Raw genomic sequence first — 18081 nt, forward strand, 5'->3', positions numbered from 1 at the left:
GTAGCTCACAAACACACGAGCAACTCGATTGATGCTCGTCTCTAGCCTCTTAATACGTCACCCTTAATTTAGCTCGAAACGAGAAATATGGACTACACTGATAGTACTACTACTTACTATCTGCCGATGACTAGCCTTTCAATACAAAGAATTCATTGGGATTTAAGTTTTTGGCTAGCTTTTCCGGATCTAGGCTTTGTCTACGGATTAGAGACACCCTTAGGCGTTGAACTTGAGGTATCTTGTGCTTGTGCTTCACAATCAAAAGATAGTATATGTTGAATTTTAGATGTAGAACCAACTAGCTAATCCAAAAGATCAAACTCCTAAAGAAAGATGCACAATCCTATATTTAAGTCATACTAGAAATGATCCTTGGGATCATCATTCAGTGAAATAGTCGAGATACTGAACCCATTTCCGGAGTCGGCACCAGCGTTCCTAGTGTAAAACGTTGACGCTGGCTTTGACGGGGCACCGAGGGACACCATGTCGCTTCCAAGCATCATGCCTACCGCAGACATCACCGGCCTGTCCACCGGGTTCTCCTGGACGCACATTAGCCCGACCTGGATGCACCTCCTCGCGTCGCTCTCCGAGAAGCTGTTGTTCATACACGGGTCCATCATCTCCAGCACCGTTCCAGACGTCCAATGCTGCCAGATCTGCACGGACAATTTTTTATTTTTTGCAACAAGTTAGTCATTTGTGGCAACTGTCTAGATATAGTAGCGATGGAGCGCAACAGAGTAAATTGCAAGAAAGAAATCACCACTTTAAAGGCTAGGTTAGCAGAAAACACTACTATACATTTTTTTGGCAGAAAACAACATGTCTAGCGTAATTTTTTTGCAAATAACACTAGTCGGCAGATTAGGGTCGGTTGAACGCGTTTATGACATGTGGGTCCCGTATTTTGCTGACGTGGCATAACATCTTCCAGAGATGGCGTTAGAGGGGTTCTTTTTGCCAAAAACACCTCAAAAAAACAACCTACCTCACCTGCCCCCACCCGACACCTGATCCGGTGAGATCCGCCCCTGTCCTGCTGCTGCTCCGGCGTGGTCGCAGTTGCTGGAGAAGGTCGGGCGCGCGAGGGTGTCGGCGACGAGCCCAACCCTTCCTCTACTCCTACAGGCCGCCTGGATCGACCATGTACGTCGCGCCGTGGATGAGCGCGGCTATCGCCATCGACGAGCGCCAAGGACGTCGCGTCGTGGATGCCGCCGCCATCGACGAGCGCCAAGGACGTCGCGCCAATCGCTCTCCACCGCCTCCTAGTGCCCTATGGCGCGCCCCCGCCTTGCCGGCGTGGCCACCTATGGTCTGGCACCCCGACGACCGCCCGCCGTCGCCTCCCAGACTCGGAAGCCGCCGCCGCCTCCCAGACCCGGACGACCGCGGCCGGCGCCTCCCAGACCCGGACGACCGCCGCCGCCGCCGCCGCCTCCCAGACCTTGATGGCGCGCCCCCTCGCCATTGACGAGAGCCATCCTTGTGTTGATGTTCTGCTCGCGTGCTTGGATAGGCTCAGGGAGCTGATTGCTTTTTGGGTTTTCATCTAAGGGTGTTCCTTCAAATTACAGGGACTTGTTTGTAAATCTAGATAAAGACATCATCTAACGCCGTCTCGGCCAAGCCGTTATGCCACGTCGGCAAAATCTGAACCCACCTGTCATAAACATACTTAAAGCGCTCCAATCCGTCGATCAGTGTTATTTGCAAAAAGATTATGCTAGACGTGGTGTTTTCTGCGAAAAAAAATGTATAGGAGTGTTTTCTGCAAACAGCCTTTAAAGTAGTGGTTTGTTGTAATTTACTCAGCGCAACAATATGATGCATACCATGGTCAAGAGATCTTCAGATTGCAAGGTGTCACTGTTCTTCCTTCCCGTAACGATCTCCAGAGCCATTACCCCGAAGCTGAACACATCCGATTTCACGGAGTAGTTCCCGCGCATCAAGTACTCTGGCGCCATGTATCCACTGAAATAGCACAACACAGCATGTTCCAACATGGTTAACGAACGTTGCCCTTATTTTAGCTACAAAAGAGAAACAAACATGGACTACAATGGTACTAGTACTAATACTTACTATGTGCCGATGACACGGTCGGTGACGCCCTGCGTCTGGCCTCGCCCGAAGAGCCTCGCGAGGCCAAAGTCGGAGATCTTGGGGTTCATGTCGGCGTCGAGAAGCACGTTGCTGGCTTTGAGATCACGATGGACGACCTTGAGCTGGGAGTCTTCATGGAGGTACTGCAGGCCTCGAGCGATCCCACGTATGATCCTCTGCCTCTTTCCCCAGTCAAGCTGCTCCCCTTTCTCAGTGTCTGCCGTGCGTTTGCAAGTTCAGAAAGTGCAACTTAGTTGCAACTTAGAGTTTCTGATCATAGGTAGCAAACCAAAACATTACCAAATAGGATCTGGTCGAGGCTCCGGTTGGGGATGAACTCGTAGACGAGCAGCCGCTCCTGCTGCTCCAGGCACACGCCGACAAGCCTGACGAGATTCTTGTGCTTGAGCTTCACCACCAGGGCGAGCTCGTTCTTGAGCTCCTCCACTCCTTGCGTCGAGCTCTTGGATAATCTCTTCACAGCTATCTCTTCGCCATCTGGTAGAGTACCCTGCGCACCAAATTGAGCCAAAGATAAGTCCCGCTCAACTGCAAAAAAAAAAGTCCATCTAGCAATTTTGTAGAGATCGGCACCTTGTACACCGCGCCAAAGCCTCCTTCGCCGAGCTTGTTGCTCTCGGCGAAGTCCCCGGTGGCAGCTCGCAGAGTTGAAATGTCCATCAGCATTGAATCTACACTCTCAGTGTCCTTACCTGCAGTGGAGTAACTGGAATCTGTTGAATAATTAAGAACAACTCCATCATCAGTTTGAATGTTCAAGTGCAAATTGGAGAGTTTCGGAGAGTTTGAATGTTCAACATACATGGTTGCTTGGCTCGTGCTGGTGATCGCCGCCTCCTCCTCCAGATAAATAAGCCGGCGAGAAGGTTTGCGGCTGCTAGAGTAGGCAGCACAACTATAAGAACCATGCCAGGAACACTGTACTTTCTCCCTGTGGTTGTAATCAATGCATGTAACAAAACAAACGTCAGATCAGATGGATACAATTAACTTGAACAAGATGGTACAGGGTATTTAACTAAACCAGAGGGCAACAGGATTTAGAGTAGTAAGAGAACAAAACATATGTTGAGACAACATAGAGTTTATTCTGTTAGTTTGCTCCATTCGCATGGCTTGTCGTCACGATTGATAACATGTCTTTCTGAATTTCTTTGTCCAATTTTCAAATTATCTAGGTACACCTTTCGGCAAATTATCTAGGTACACCTTCCTTGAAGTGGCCAAGGAGGCTATAATGGATAGTACTCCCTTTCTTTTCGCTGGGAGCTCATTTATTTTTATATATAGAAAGATAAAGATTTAACAGACGCTGACGACTCACCTCCTCCGACCGCAGCCAACGGCGTCACAACATTGGGCACCATATCCAGCGCCGGCGCCGGCGACGGCGCTGGAGCTCCAGTTGCTGGTAGGCGCAGCACGACCGGGCCATCAAGGAAGGGCCTGTTCTCGTACCGGACGCTGCACCTGATCCCAAGAGCCCTCGCCCCGACGCTGTACAGCGGCGTCCCCAACTCCTGGATCATGTTGGCGAGGCAATCCCGGCAGCGCGCCGGCGTGAGGTCCGGCGTGCACTGCGCCCAGCTGTACACCTCCGGGATCTCCCGGTCGAAGGGGACCACCCCGGACGCATACAACCTCATCCTGGAGGAGTTGTAGGCGGCATAGTCCGCGGTGGCGTTGAGGAGCGCGGCCACGACGCGGTCGAAGCGGGCCGGTTCCGCCGTGGCGTTAGCGCTGTAGGCGGTGCTGAACGCCGAGCCCGACGCGGTGTCGTCGGAGGCGCGCAGGTCGGCGTCGGAGTAGTGGAGGAAGCAGGGGTCGTAGTACATGGTGGCCTCCTTGGTGTAGGCGCAGGCGCTGGGCAGGTCCTGGAACCCCTGGTAGAGGCAGTCGGAGCAGGCGGTGGCGTTGGCGTCGCCGCGGCAGAGCGCGAGGGCCCGGACCTGGCCGGCCCGCGCCGTGGCGTAGAGGCCGCCCGGGGACGCCGAGGCGTTCCTGGGGAGGGTGGCGGCCATGGCGCTGATGCTCGCCAGGTACGTGGTGTCGTTGGCCGCGAAGCTGCCGGTGCTGCCGCAGACTGGCCATGGGTACTCGGCGGCGGCTCGGCGCGCGAGGAGCACGGCGGCGATGGCCACGAGCAGGACGGCAAGCCGAGCCATGCCCATCGACCAATCTGTGTCCGCGCGCGTGTTTGAGCCGTCTGATACTGCAGTTTGCAAATGTACGTACGACTAACTCATTTCGTTTGTCACAGGAAAGTGGACGGCAATTATGGGTTACAGGCTTTTATGGGTTAGTTTAGAGTCGTTTGTCAGTTTTAATTTCCACGAGAGGGCTGGCGTTTAACATACGGAAAGATTACTGTCGGCTTATCATCTGGGCCGCCTACGACCGCAATTAATATGGCTGACTAGAGACTGAGCATGTGATCGATCTTATCTTATCGTCCAAGGGGCCATTGTACTGTACCAGTTGCATACTTCTATAAGTGCAGGTGCAGTGTACATATATATAGAAAAGTTTGGCACAGATTAAAACTAACTACAACTTGCATTTTAAGTCTTATCTACAGCTGCCTGAGCTGATCATCGAGAGCAACTAAACTCTTATCTCTAACCACATACAGCAGTACTACTACGTTACAAGTACTCCATCCCTAAAGAAATATAAAAGACTAATCTCTTATACGAAGGAAATAGTTTATTCAGGGACACTACTTCACAAGAACTTTACAAACAAAATCCACGATCAAGCGGCAACGACCAACGACGACTTATTATACATTTTTGATCGATTTCAATGCCATATCTAATTAAGGAGTAGGGATGCAGGATGCATAGAGCTATCTCTCCAACCTTCCGCATCCACGTACGCCATGGCTCGCCGTCTCCTCCTGTCCGTGGCCGTCGTCGCGGTGACGCTTCTCGCGCCGCCCGGCGCGGCGGGATACCCGTGGCCGCTTTGCGGCCAAGCCGGCGGCTTCCCGGCGGGCAGCGATTACAAGGCGAGCCTCGGCCTCCTCGCCGCCACCATGCCCAGAAACGCCTCCATGTCGCCGGGCCTCTTCGCCACCGCGCAGGCCGGCGCCGCCCCGGAGAAGGCGTGGGCCCTCGCGCTCTGCCGCGGGGACGCCGGCGCCTCCTACTGCTTCAGCTGCCTCGACCAGGCCTTCCAGGACCTCATCAGCTCGTGCGACTACAAGGACGCCACCATCTACTTCGACTCCTGCGTGCTCACCTACTCCAACATCCACTTCCGCGCCGCCGACGACACCAAGTACAGCCCGGTATACCCGATCCGCAACCTTGCCAACGCCACGGCGGATCCGGCGGGGTTCCAGCGCCTCGTGGCGGCGCTCGTGAACGCCACCGCCAGCAGCGCCGCCTTCAGCTCCTCCACGCGCCTGTACGCGTCCGGGCAGGCCGACTTTGACAAGGAGCTGCCGCAGGTGTACAGCTGGGCGCAGTGCACGCCGGACATGTCGCCGGACCGCTGCTGGGGGTGCCTCGTCCGGCTCATGAGGGAGTTGCCGACGTTCTTCACGGACGGCATCGGAGCCAGGGTTCTCGGGATCAGGTGCAGCATCAGGTACGAAACCCAGCCCTTCTTCAATGGCACCGTCACCGTGCGGCTGTCGGCAACATCAGCCAGAGCGCCGGCGCCGGCCCCGGCGCCTAATGTCGCGGCAGTTGGAAAAGGTGAGTCGGACCGTATGTTCACATCTCAACACTTACATCCTACTACAAATTATACTTTTTAGTCACTAACAATTGAAAATGAAGGTGAACAGTTTCAGCTAATAACCGTATACTATAAGAGAGACCTACTAATATGGAAAGCTGTTGGTTGTAAATAGAAAAAGAGAAAAGAAAAGAATTGAATCGTCTAATTTATTCGGTTCAAGCTTGTGCGCTAATCTGGCATTCTGACCTGACATTATGTTTTCATTTCTGCATTGGCTAATTAATTCACAGGAAGAAGGTACAGTGTTCCTATCATGGTTCCTATAATTCTGTTGCCCATCCTATCAGCCATCAGCCTCATCGCCTGCTTCTTATTACGGAGGAGGCTGGGGCCACTGACCGAAGAAAAGCAGCCATGTATGTCCTGCAAATTCTGCACTTCACAGCGTGAAAAACTTGCAAAAGTAATCCCTAGTATTGATTAGGTATCCGCTTATTGTCAAACTAACATATTGGTATTCACACAGATCCCAGTTATTCCGCTGAAGCTGAAGACGACATTGAGAGTGCAAACTCGATGATGATTGACATTTTAACACTACAAGTTGCGACTGGCGATTTTGCGGAGAGCAACAAGCTCGGGGAAGGAGGATTCGGTGCGGTGTACAAGGTACCAATCGAGCAAACATAGGTTCTTTGGGAAAATTGCTAGGCGACTAAGCAGATTTGCCTTTATAGTTTTGAAATTTGGAGCTTATATAGGTTCTCGTTCGATTCGCAGGGCACGCTCCCTGACGGCGAGCAAATAGCAGTGAAGAGGATGTCGAAGAGCTCAACCCAAGGAGTGGATGAGCTGAAGAATGAACTGGCTTTGGTTGCAAAGCTCAAGCACAAGAACCTTGTCTGGCTCATTGGTGTTTGCCTGGAGCAACAGGAGAGGCTGCTAGTCTACGAGTTCGTTCCTAACCGAAGCCTCGACCTCATTATTTTCGGTACAACATATACTCATAGTTGTAGTTTCTATTTTTCATTCAATTTCTGTGCAAGGTATATCTGATCTAATGATCTCCCCATTTCTCTCTTTTTTATTTTGTATGTTGAAACAACAAAAGATAGTGCAAAGTGCGAGCAACTTGATTGGGCGAAGAGGTACAAGATCATAGATGGAATCGCTCGGGGCCTACAGTACCTCCATGAAGATTCTCAGCTCAAAGTAGTTCACCGTGATCTCAAAGCCAGCAACATCCTACTCGATATGAACAACATCCCTAAGATATCGGACTTTGGCCTCGCTAAGATCTTCGGGCGAGACCAGACGCAAGGTGTCACCAGCCGTGTCGTTGGAACATAGTCAGTGCAACTCGAAGTTTTTATACCTAGCAGCTATTGAATCATGAGCATGACTAATTGGCGATGGTGTTTCAGTGGATATATGGCGCCAGAGTACATGATGCGAGGGAACTACTCGGTGAAGTCGGACGCTTTCAGCTTCGGGGTTATGGTCCTTGAGATCGTGACTGGGAGGAGGAACAATGGCGACAGCTCCGGGCAGTTTGAAGATCTCCTTACCACGGTATGCATTATCTCATTTTATTTTATTTTCCAACAGGAGAGCAATGCTCTCGGTCTCTGCATTGGCTGTGTATATAAATATCAGAAGGGGTCTTGAATTAAATTGTACACAAATATATGCAGGTGTGGGAGCACTCGACGACCGGGACAGTGTTCGAGGTGGTAGACCCGTCCATGAACGGTAGGTTCATGGAGAAAGATGTTCTCAAGTGCGTTCACATAGGGCTCCTTTGCGTCCAGGAGAACCCGATGGACCGGCCAACAATGTCCACCGTGGTCACAATGCTCGGCAGTGAGACATTTACTCTCCATGCGCCCTCCAAGCCGCCGTTCTGCTCGAGGAGGAACGACGCGTGTGCCGACTAGATTAATCCTCATCAATCATCTCAGTTTTAGTATAGAGTATATGTAAAGGGATCAACGTCATTCATTCCGTGCATGGACCCAACCCATGATGATTTTAAAAACTACTCTCTTTGTTTTTATTTAGTCTGCATATTAGGTTTGACCGAAGTCAAACTTTGTAAAGTTTGACCAAGTTTATAGAAAAATATATAAACATTTACCATAACAAATCTATATGATGTGAAAGTGCATTCAATAATGAATCTAGTGGTATTGGTTTTTTATTATATATATTAATATTTTTGTTTATAAACTTAGTCAAAACTTACAAAGCTTGACTTTGACCAAAGCTAATATGCGGACTAAATAAAAACGAAGGGAGTACATTGCAATGAGAGCACAAATATTTTTTACGTCATAATTGTGATTTAATAGACATTTTAATGTTAATGTGATTACATATAAAAATGACTAGTGAATAATGTCTCCGTTATTGCTCCTACAGCTACATATACATCTCTTTACTCGGTATGGATTGATGGCCCCCTACTAGAATTGCTCATTTTATAAAAGAGGTACAACGCTAGCAGGGGCCACTGTCATGGAGTTCCTCTTTTTAACGGAAGCCAAATCCAACATGCACCCTCTTTCGAGCGTGCAAGAAGTTTGCCACCGATGCCATGGCTTTATCCTGAGATTTACGAAGTCATTGTAGGTACCTCGTCGTCGACGAGAACGTCTCTTCCGACTGAAAACGCGTTGCCGAAAATCCTGAAATAAATCCAGAAATAATGGGAGCACCAGGACTTGAACCCTGGTGGGCTGGGAATGCCATGGCCTTATCCCGATGTGCTCGCCTTGCCGAAGTCATTGCCTTGTGGTAAAAACAGGTTCTATCTCACTTGTGTCACCCATCAAGCATTCTCACCAAGTTGTATGGCATTTGCAACCCTGGGTAGAGTGCCACGGCTGATCACTTTGCCAAGTATGTGAAATTATTTTGGTGAAATTTTCACTAAGTCCAGCTCCCGCTGGGCATAAAACTAGATACCCAAAGCCTAAACCCGAATAACCCAAACAATTTTCGGGTAGCATCTCTAGAAACCAAAAACTTATTCTAAAAATTGGGTTTATAGTCCCGGTACCCAAATAATCCGAAATTAGGAGAAGGCCCAGTAAAATTCGTAGCTTCTTCAGCCCAACCTAGTATTCCCTTGTGACCTAGTACCTGTTTGACTGCCTACAGACTGCATTCCCATCGGCCATCGCCATCCTCTTGTCCAATACAAGACGCTTAGGAAAGGTGCTTAGATATATAAATCAGTCTTTCTCTAAGCATCAATGTTTAATTGTAGACTGGTAGAAAAAGGGTCTATAGTCCCGGTTCGTAAGGGTCTTTAGTCCCGGTTCCGGAACCGGGACTAAAGTGTCGGTACTAATACCTCCCCCCTTTAGTCCCGGTTCAATCCAGAACCGGGACTAAAGGCCCTCCACGTGGGCAGTGCACAGAGCCTAGTCAGGAGGCCCTTTGGTCCCGTTTGGTGGCACCAACCGGGACCAATAGGCATCCACGCGTCAGCACTTCTGTGGCTGGGGTTTTTGTTTTTTTTTTAAAAGGGGGGGGTGGGGGTTTTGCGGGGTTAATTTAGGTGTTTCATATATTGTGTTAGCTAGTTATAATTAATAAAGAGAAGTGTCCTCTTTTATGTCCGTGCTTGGTCGACGCTACGTACTATACATACGTATATAGAGAGGACTAGACACGCTAGCTAGCTAGTAAGCAAACGAAGGAAACAGAAGATCATCATGAACATATATGCATATATACAGAGAGAAGTGATATCGACCACCTCTCCTTCTCCGAAAGATTGGTCGAACAACAAGTTCTCGTATATCTATCTGACACTACCGGCTACATATATACAATAATTATCTCTTACAAATATAATCATACGGACTCAGGGTCCACATAGAATTCTCCGTCTTCAGGGATCACGTGGTCAAGAAAGAATGCCGCCAATTCCTCTTGAATTGCTCGCATGCGAGCTGGTGCTAGGAGTTCATCCCGCTTCCGAAACATCTAATTTGAAGAAGGGGGTCAATACATATATATATATATATATATATATATATATATAAATGAATGAAACTCAACACAAATGATGGTAATAAAATAAAATTGTGAATGTTATTATTTACGTACTTCATATTGTTCGTTAGAGTACCCGCCCCACTCACAGGTCGTGTGGCGGATGGACTCGCAGATGTAGTATCCACAGAAATCATTCCCTTGTTCCTGCCACAACCACTTTACAAGAAATAGAGGTCAATCAAACTGATAAGCAAGAATGCTAAATGGTATTGATGAAACTAGCGCTTGAATCACTAGGAGATGCGCGGAACATGCTACTGTAGTACTTACTTTCGGGTGTCTAAATTCCAGCTCCTTCGGCAGTCCCGGAATTGTTTTGGTGAATTTTCTCCAAACCCTGCCGGACAAAGAAAACAATTACTTGATATCAGGAAATGAACAAAGTTGTTGATATGGTGGATAATGATCGATTTAACTTACTTCTTGAGGATTTCAGTCATGTCCGCATACTCCTTGGGATCTTTTCGTTTAGAGTCCAAGACGGTTACTACTCCCTGCTCAAGCTTAATCTCTAGGAGAATATAGTGGTAACTGCACACACATGCATAACTCATCAATTACATTACTATAACCTTGACTAATATATAAGGGAAACCGAATACGCACAAGACAGTAACACTCACCTGAAGTTGTAAGGAAAGAGTATTATATCTTTGTTTTGATTTATTACGAACGATCGTAGCAAGTTGGCCTCGGTAGCTGCGGCATGAAGTTTAACCTTAGTTGCATCTATGAGATATGTGTTAATGAACCCAATATCACAGACTTGTCTTTTCTTCAATTCGGCGATCTTCAATCTGCATAATATAGTGAGGATGATTATAAATACATGCAATGAAAGAGCTAAGCTATATAGAGAAACTTAATGACAGAAGTAGTACTACTTACAGACAGTAGCAGGCGACCGTTGTTTTATCGAGGGCCAATTGATTGAAAAACTGATAGAACTCCTCAAATGGAACAGGCAACAGATCAATTCCAACGAGGTCATGCTCCGGTTTAACTCTCGCATACAAAGTACTCCTCCCCCCAGAGTCTCTGCAGATTTTCAAGTACCAATCATGCAATCTTCGCATCATCGTTGATAGAGATCTTTCATCTTTGACGAGAGACTTCCCGTACTCGTATCTTTGTATCTGCACCTCCATGGGTTCATAATGTACTTCGTCGGGCAGGTAATCTGCAAGATTGCTATAACCGGGCACCATCCTCGGATCATTATCGACGTTGTGGCTAGGCACCTTGAGCGGGGGGCACGATTGCTTCGCTTGTTCGCCGAGCTGGGCAATTTGTTTCCTAGCTCGTCGTTCTTTCAGCCTTTGATCATTGACAGTACTTCCCGACCACTCCGCTTCGGCAAATTCCTTTCCAATAATGCGGTCATAGTTTCCTTTCGGCGGATCAGACTTCGGTGGTTTTGTCAGGGCAGCCAGAGTGCGCTTCACTTTCACCCGATCTACCTTCTCCTCCGGAGGTGGATGTTTCTTTGCTTTCACCCCTTCAAAGAAGTTCCTCACTTCTTCTCGCGCGATCTCGGCGTTCTCCTCCAGGGTCCTCTCATATGGTAACTTCTCTGGAGTCTTCAGAGAAGGACCGAATCTGTATGTCCTCCCGCCTCTGGTTGTACTGCTAGACGCCGACCGAGCAGACGGAGCGGTTGTCTTCTTTACTTGCTTAAGCGGCGGAGGAGAAGGACTACGACGCGCCGGAGCAGCTGGAGCGGCAGCAGGTCTCTTCCGCCCTTGCTGACGAGGCGGAGAAGGAGGAGGCTGGCTGCTCGGGCGCGTCGGCGCAGGCGGAGAAGGAGGCGGAGTGCCGCCACGCGCCGGAGAAGGAGCCGGCCGAGGGCCCTGATCGTCACTCGCCGGAGGAGGAGGCGGTGGAGGCGGAGTGCCCTGACTCGCCGAAGGAGGAGGAGGAGGCGGTGGTGTCCAGTTCGGAAGGTTGATGAGCTCCTTCCGCCATAGGCATGGAGTCTTCAGAGCAGACCCCAGCCGAGTCTCCCCTTCACCGGTAGGGTGGTCAAGCTGGAGGTCCTCAAATCCCTCCGTTATCTCATCCACCATCACCCTAGCATATCCTTCTGGAATCGGCCGGCAGTGAAAAGTTGCGCTGGGTTCAGTAGGATAAACAGAGCCAACAGCCGCCTTGACCTTCAAATTCATCCATTGCGTCATAAGGTGGCAGTTTTGAGACTCCGTTATAGCATCCACGGGATAGCTGGCAGGAGCCATCAAGGCATGCTTCAGCTGAAGCAGCTCGGTGGAAGCCACGCTGCTTCTGCGCTGAGATGGCGGGGTAGCTTCGGGGGAGGCTTCGGCAGTACGTTTGCTACGATTTGCTTCTCGTTCCTCTATCGCGTCTACCCTTGCTTGCAGCGCCTGTATTTGGGTCTGCTGCACTTTTTTCCTCCTCTCGTGGGATTTGTAACCGCCTGCGTCCGGAAACCCAACCTTCCACGGAATGGAGCCTGGCGTGCCTCGTGTCCGTCCAGGGTGCTCAGGATTCCCGAGGGCCATTGTGAGCTCGCCGTTCTCTCTGTCTGGAAAGAACATCCCTTCCTGCGCTGCTTCGATATACTGCTTAAGCTTACTGACTGGTATGTCCATTTGATCGTTCGTCCAAATGCACTTCCTTGTTACAGGGTCCAGTGTTCCGCCAGCCCCGAAGAACCAAGTCCGGCAACGGTCTGCCAGTTAATTGTCTCTGGTTCGATCCCTTTATGAACCAGATCATTCTCAGTCTTGGACCACTTAGGCCGGGCTACGAGGTAGCCACCTGACCCCGTGCGATGGTGAAGCTTCTTCTTCGCAGCATTTTGCTTGTTTGTCGCCGACATCTTCTTACTCTTTTCTGATGTCTTGTGGGCCACAAATGCGGGCCAGTGATCTCTGATCTTCTCATATCTACCCTTGAATTCTGGTGTCTCATTATTTTCGACAAACTTATTCAGCTCTTTCTTCCACCTCCTGAATAGTTCTGCCATCCTCTTCAGAGCAAAAGACTTGATTAATTTCTCTTTAACTGGGTTCTCTGGATTATCCTCAGGCGGTAGGGTGAAATTTGACTTCAGCTCAGTCCAAAGATCATTTTTCTGCATATCATTGACATAAGACACCTCAGGGTCTTCTGTAGCCGGCTTAAACCATTGCTGGATGCTTATCGGGATCTTGTCCCTAACCAGAACCCCGCACTGAGCAACAAATGCGCTCTTTGTCCGGAGGGGTTCAATAGGTTGGCCGTCGGGCGCGATTGCTATGATCTCAAACTTTTCATCCGAGCTCAACTTTTTCTCCGGGCCTCGTCTCTTTACCGAAGTTGTGCTCAATTCGGAGGGCTAGAAAAAAGAACAAAGACTTAATTAATATGTGTACATACCAAAACAATGAATGCATCAATCAGCTAGTCAGCATAGGCTTAACTAATATATATACCTGGCCGGACTTGGTTCGGTCACCGGAGCCGTCATCACGGTCTCCTTCTTGCACCGGCATTGGGTCACCGGAGCCGTCCTCATGTTCTTCTTCTTGCACCGGCATTAGGTCACCGTAGCCAGCTTGTTCACCCTCTCCTTCCAGACCATCGGTTTCGTTAAGAAACAACGAGATGGCATCACTTCCTTCTGCGATTATGTCCCTCAACAACGCTTCTTTTGTTGCTTCGTCTAGGGCGGTGTCCATAGTTTCTACAAATATTTACAACATGGCAATTATTATTCAAACATGACAGATGGATATATTAGGATATATTAGTGCCAAACGTAGAACTAGCTACCTAATCATAGTAAGCTATCGGGAGGGGGTATATATCGACAATGACGACACTACATCTATGTCCCTCGACGACCCTCGTTCCCGATAAAAAAAAGAGGAATAAGAAGAAAAATAAGAGGAGAAGAAAGAATAGAGGAGAAGATCTCCTCTATTCTTTCTTCTCCTCTTTTTTTTTCTTCTTCCTCTTCTTTTTTTATCCTCTTCTTCCTCTCATGTTCGATAGGATCGCCGAGGGGTCGGGAGGTTGCCTAGTGTCAAGGGATTCAACAAAACCATGTCTTCATCATTAGGCGAAAGTAACATGTGCATGATGGTACGAAGCTCTTCAAAGTTGTTCTGGAACGGAGTCCCAGATAGGATAATTCGCTTTTTGGTACAAAGTTCAGCAAGAGCCTTCCGAAAATCGCTATTTGGAAGGCCTTTGCTGAATTCGTACCAAAAGGCAGATTATTCTATCCGGGACTCCATTCCAGAATAACTTTGCAGAACTTCGTACCAACATGCCCTGGTTACTTCCGGCTAATGATGAAGGCATGGAATTCTTCAATACTTTGACACTAGGAAACCTCTCTCTACTTCCGGCTAATAAGAAGAAGAAGAAGAAGAAGAAGAAAAGAAGAAGAAAAAAGAGGAGAAGAAGAAAGGAATAGTGGAGAAAAGAGAAAATAGAATATATTCTATTTTCTCTTCTTCTCCACTATTCCTTTCTTCTTCTCCTCTTCTTTTTCTTCTTTTTTCTTCTTCTTATTTATTTCTCCTCTTCTTTTCGGTAGAGGAAACCCTAAATAGCTAGCAAGTATCGTGGGTGTGAGATACATGTGGCCTTCGGTGTCGGACACTACATCCACGCCCCACAAGTGACGTGGGCGTCGAAGCCCGCGCCACTTGTGGGATGTGGGTGTAGTGTCCGACACCGACGGTACATGTATCTCACACCGACGATACTTTCTATTTAGGGTTTCTCCTCTACCGCTCCTCGACCTCTCGACGACCCTCGTTCCCGATAAAAAAAGAGGAAGAAGAAGAAGAAGAAAGAAGAAAAGAAAGAATAGAGGAGAAGACTTCCTCTTCTTCCTCTCCTCTTCTTCTCCCTCTTCTTCCCCTTCTTCCTCGCCTCTCTCATGAATGTCCGACGTTCTCGACCCCCCCCCATGTGTCGAAGAAAAAAAGAAGAAAAAAAAGAAGAGAAGAAGAAAGGAATAGAGGAGAAAAGAGAAAATAGAATATATATTCTAATTTTCTCTTCTTCTCCTCTATTCCTTTCTTCTTCTCCTCTTCCTTTTCTTCCTCTCCTCGTCTTCTCCTTCTTCTTCTCCTTCTTTCTCTACTTATTTTCCTTTTCCTTATTTTACTTTTTCCTCTCCACTAACATCATCATATATATGAAAAAATGCATATATGAAAAAAAACATCATCATATATATCATCAACAGAAAAAAACATCATCATATCATCAACAGAAAAAAACATCATCATATCATCAACAGGAAAAAACATCATAAACATCATCATCTTATTTAGTTCTCTCGACCCCTCGTCCCTCTCTCATGTTGTCGGGGAGGGGCTATATCGACCTCTCCGCTCATGTTGAAATTATCGGGGAGGGGGTATATCGACCCCCACCCCCCTCATCATGCATATATAGCTACCACATACATATATACATTGAAAAAAATTACATATATGCAACAAAAACATTAATACACAAATGAACAAAAAAATACATATATGAACAAAAACATGCTGTGAACAAAAACATTAATGTAATAAATCTAATAAGAAATTAATCTAATAAAAAACATGCTTTGAGCCGGATGGGCGCGGCGGCTCACAGTGGGGGCTCTGGCGATGGCGACGGCGGGGGAGGCAGGGGCGATGATGGCGACGGCGTCGGCGGGCGGGGGCGGGCCGCGGGAAGGGGCTAGGGCGCGGGGCAGGGGTCGGCGCGGCGATGACGTGGTCGGCGGCAGGGGCGGCGCGACGACGGCACCGGAGGCAGGGGCGGCGCGGCGACGGCGTCGGAGGTAGGGGCGGCACGGCGACGGCGTCGGGGGCAGGGGCGGCGCGGCGACGGCGTCGGAGGAAGGGGCGATGATGGCGACGGCGACGAGGAGCAGCGCTGGGGCGTCGGGCACGAACTGACGGTGAAGTTTTAAAATTTTCACAAGTCCAGCTTATATACCAAAAGCATTGGTCCCGGTTGGTGCTACGACCCGGGACTAATGCACCCCTTTAGTCCCGGTCGGTGCCACCAACCGGGACCAAAGGCCAATTTTCGGCAGCCCAAACGGCGGGAAGCGGCGGCCTTTGGTCCCGGTTGGTGGCACCAACCGGGACTAAAGGGGTGCAATGGTCACGGTTGGTGCCACGAACCGTGACTAATGCCCCCTTTAGTCCCGGTTGGTGCCACCAACCGGGACCAATGCCCTTGTGCTGCCAGCGCCCAAAAGTTTAGTCCCACATCGCTAGCTGAAGGGCGCTGGCACTGGTTTATAAGCGCTGCTGTGCCTCCCCATTCGAGCTCCTCTCTAATGCAGGCTTTCGGGCCTAAACTTGCTACTGCCTGTGGGCCTATTGGGCCTCTGCGGGCCTCTACTGCCTGTGAATCACTAGTTTATGAATAACTTTACTATAAAAATAGATTTTTTTTTTCTTCTTTGCTATTTATTTTTTATTTATACTTACAATTAAATACTTATAGTTTGATTTTAGGTCACAAAAAATATATTCTTTTTGCTATTGGAGAATATTATAGTTTTATTTTAGTTGATCATAACATAACATTTTTTTTGGTTTTTTCTTTTTTATTTCTACATTTTTTGGTTTTTTATTTTTTTTTATTTCTACTTAAAACTAAATACTTACAATTTTTTAGTGATTTCTTTTTGCTTTTAGGTCACAAAATTATAAACTTTCTGTTAGTGCCATTAGTTTTAAATTTTGAATAGTTTAAATTTGAATTTTTAAAAATTTGTGTGAATCACTAGTTTATGAATAAATTTACTATAAAAATAGAATTTTTTTTCTTCTTTGCTATTTATTTTTTATTTATACTTACAATTAAATACTTATAGTTTGATTTTAGGTCACAAAAAATATATTCTTTTTGCTATTGAAGAATATTATAGTTTTATTTTAGTTGATCATAACATAATATTTTAATTGATTGTTTTTATTTTCATAAAAGTTTTGTAGTTCATTCTGTTTGCTATTAATTCATTCTTTGAGCTAAATGACTCTGAAATTGGAAAGCATTTCAAATTGAACTCTGAAAAGGTTGAAAGTTGGCATGGTATCATCATTTCACCCACATAGCATGTTCCAAAAAGTAGAGAGGGTTACGACAAAAACTTGATGCACTTCGTGTACAAAATGGACAATCACTTTCGAAGTATCAAAGTTTCGAACCATAAGACATCAAAGTTGGGATGGTATCATAATTTCACCCACATAGCATTTGCTTATTGCGGGAGAAAGTCTTCACTTTTTCTTCGCTTGTGTCATTTGCTTATTGCGCCGTAACCATGGATAATCTTCATTATTTATCAGGATGCTTGGGTCAGCCTTGACATTGAAGGTAGGAATTTCATGAAACTTTTCATAATCTTCAGACATGTCTGTCTTGCCGTCCACTCCCAGGATGTCCCTTTTTCCTGAAAGAACTATGTGGCGCTTTGGCTCATCGTATGATGTATTCGCTTCCTTATCTTTTCTTTTTCTCGGTTTGGTAGACATGTCCTTCACATAGATAACCTGTGCCACATCATTGGCTAGGACGAACGGTTCGTCAGTGTACCCAAGATTTTTCAGATCCACTGTTGTCATTCCATACTGTGGGTCTACCTGTACCCCGCCGCCTAACAGATTGACCCATTTGCACTTAAACAAAGGCACCTTAAAATCAGGTCCGTAGTCAAGTTCCCATATGTCCACTATGTAACCATAATATGTGTCCTTTCCGCTCTCGGTTGCTGCATCAAAGCGGACACCGCTGTTTTGGTTGGTGCTCTTTTGATCTTGGGCGATCGTGTAAAATGTATTCCCATTTATCTCGTATCCTTTGTAAGTCAATACAGTCAAGGATGGTCCCCTAGACAACAAGTACAACTCATCACAAACAGTGTTGTCACCTCCGAGACGTGTTTCCAACCAACTGCTGAAAGTCCTGATGTGTTCACATGTAATCCAGTCGTCGCACTGCTCCGGGTGTTTGGAGCGCAGACTGTTCTTGTGTTCATCGACATACGGGGTCACCAAGGTAGAGTTCTGTAGAACTGTGTAGTGTGCTTGAGACCAAGAATATCCGTCCCTGCATATTATTGAGTCTCTTCCAAGAGTGCCTTTTCCAGTCAGTCTCCCCTCATACCGCGATTTAGGGAGACCTATCTTGTTAAGGCCAGGAATGAAGTCA

The 18081-nt window shown here is 47.6% G+C and overlaps 2 protein-coding genes across 3 annotated transcripts; one reads left to right on the plus strand and one right to left on the minus strand.

Moving 5' to 3' along the window:
- Positions 1-219: 219 nt before the first annotated feature.
- On the minus strand, positions 220-4427 carry LOC125531600 (cysteine-rich receptor-like protein kinase 6). Of its 2 annotated transcripts, none has more exons than XM_087521486.1 (7): positions 3464-4427; positions 2942-3070; positions 2713-2831; positions 2419-2629; positions 2098-2335; positions 1845-1986; positions 220-665 (listed from the first exon to the last, which is right to left on the minus strand). In XM_087521486.1, exons 1-7 carry the CDS (start codon positions 4308-4310, stop codon positions 363-365), a joined length of 1989 nt encoding a protein of 662 aa, XP_087377612.1. In that variant the 5' UTR covers positions 4311-4427; the 3' UTR covers positions 220-362. The 2 variants fall into 2 exon arrangements, with proteins under 2 accessions (XP_087377612.1, XP_087377611.1); XM_087521485.1 differs by having other exon boundaries at positions 2713-2852.
- Positions 4428-4829: 402 nt separating this feature from the next.
- LOC147972502 (cysteine-rich receptor-like protein kinase 6) lies at positions 4830-7996 on the plus strand. Its single transcript, XM_087521488.1, has 7 exons — positions 4830-5843; positions 6120-6245; positions 6356-6498; positions 6610-6820; positions 6941-7178; positions 7254-7401; positions 7524-7996. The coding sequence occupies exons 1-7, from the start codon at positions 5021-5023 to the stop codon at positions 7764-7766; spliced, it is 1932 nt and encodes a 643-aa protein (XP_087377614.1). The 5' UTR covers positions 4830-5020; the 3' UTR covers positions 7767-7996.
- Positions 7997-18081: the final 10085 nt, after the last annotated feature.

This window comes from Triticum urartu, chromosome 5A, assembly GCF_056163025.1.
Source record: "Triticum urartu cultivar PI428250 chromosome 5A, HENAU_Tu73, whole genome shotgun sequence".
NCBI lineage: Eukaryota > Viridiplantae > Streptophyta > Magnoliopsida > Poales > Poaceae > Triticum > Triticum urartu.

Coding starts and splice junctions, on each gene's coding strand:
- LOC125531600 (XM_087521485.1), bottom strand. CDS start 4,310: ATGGGCATGGCTCGGCTTGCCGTCCTGCTCGTGGCCATCGCCGCCGTG. Junction 3,071..3,463: donor GTTGGCTGCGGTCGGAGGAG/GTGAGTCGTCAG, acceptor TTACAACCACAG/GGAGAAAGTACAGTGTTCCT. Junction 1,987..2,097: donor GACCGTGTCATCGGCACATA/GTAAGTATTAGT, acceptor GTGCTATTTCAG/TGGATACATGGCGCCAGAGT.
- LOC147972502 (XM_087521488.1), top strand. CDS start 5,021: ATGGCTCGCCGTCTCCTCCTGTCCGTGGCCGTCGTCGCGGTGACGCTT. Junction 5,844..6,119: donor TGTCGCGGCAGTTGGAAAAG/GTGAGTCGGACC, acceptor ATTAATTCACAG/GAAGAAGGTACAGTGTTCCT. Junction 6,246..6,355: donor GACCGAAGAAAAGCAGCCAT/GTATGTCCTGCA, acceptor GTATTCACACAG/ATCCCAGTTATTCCGCTGAA.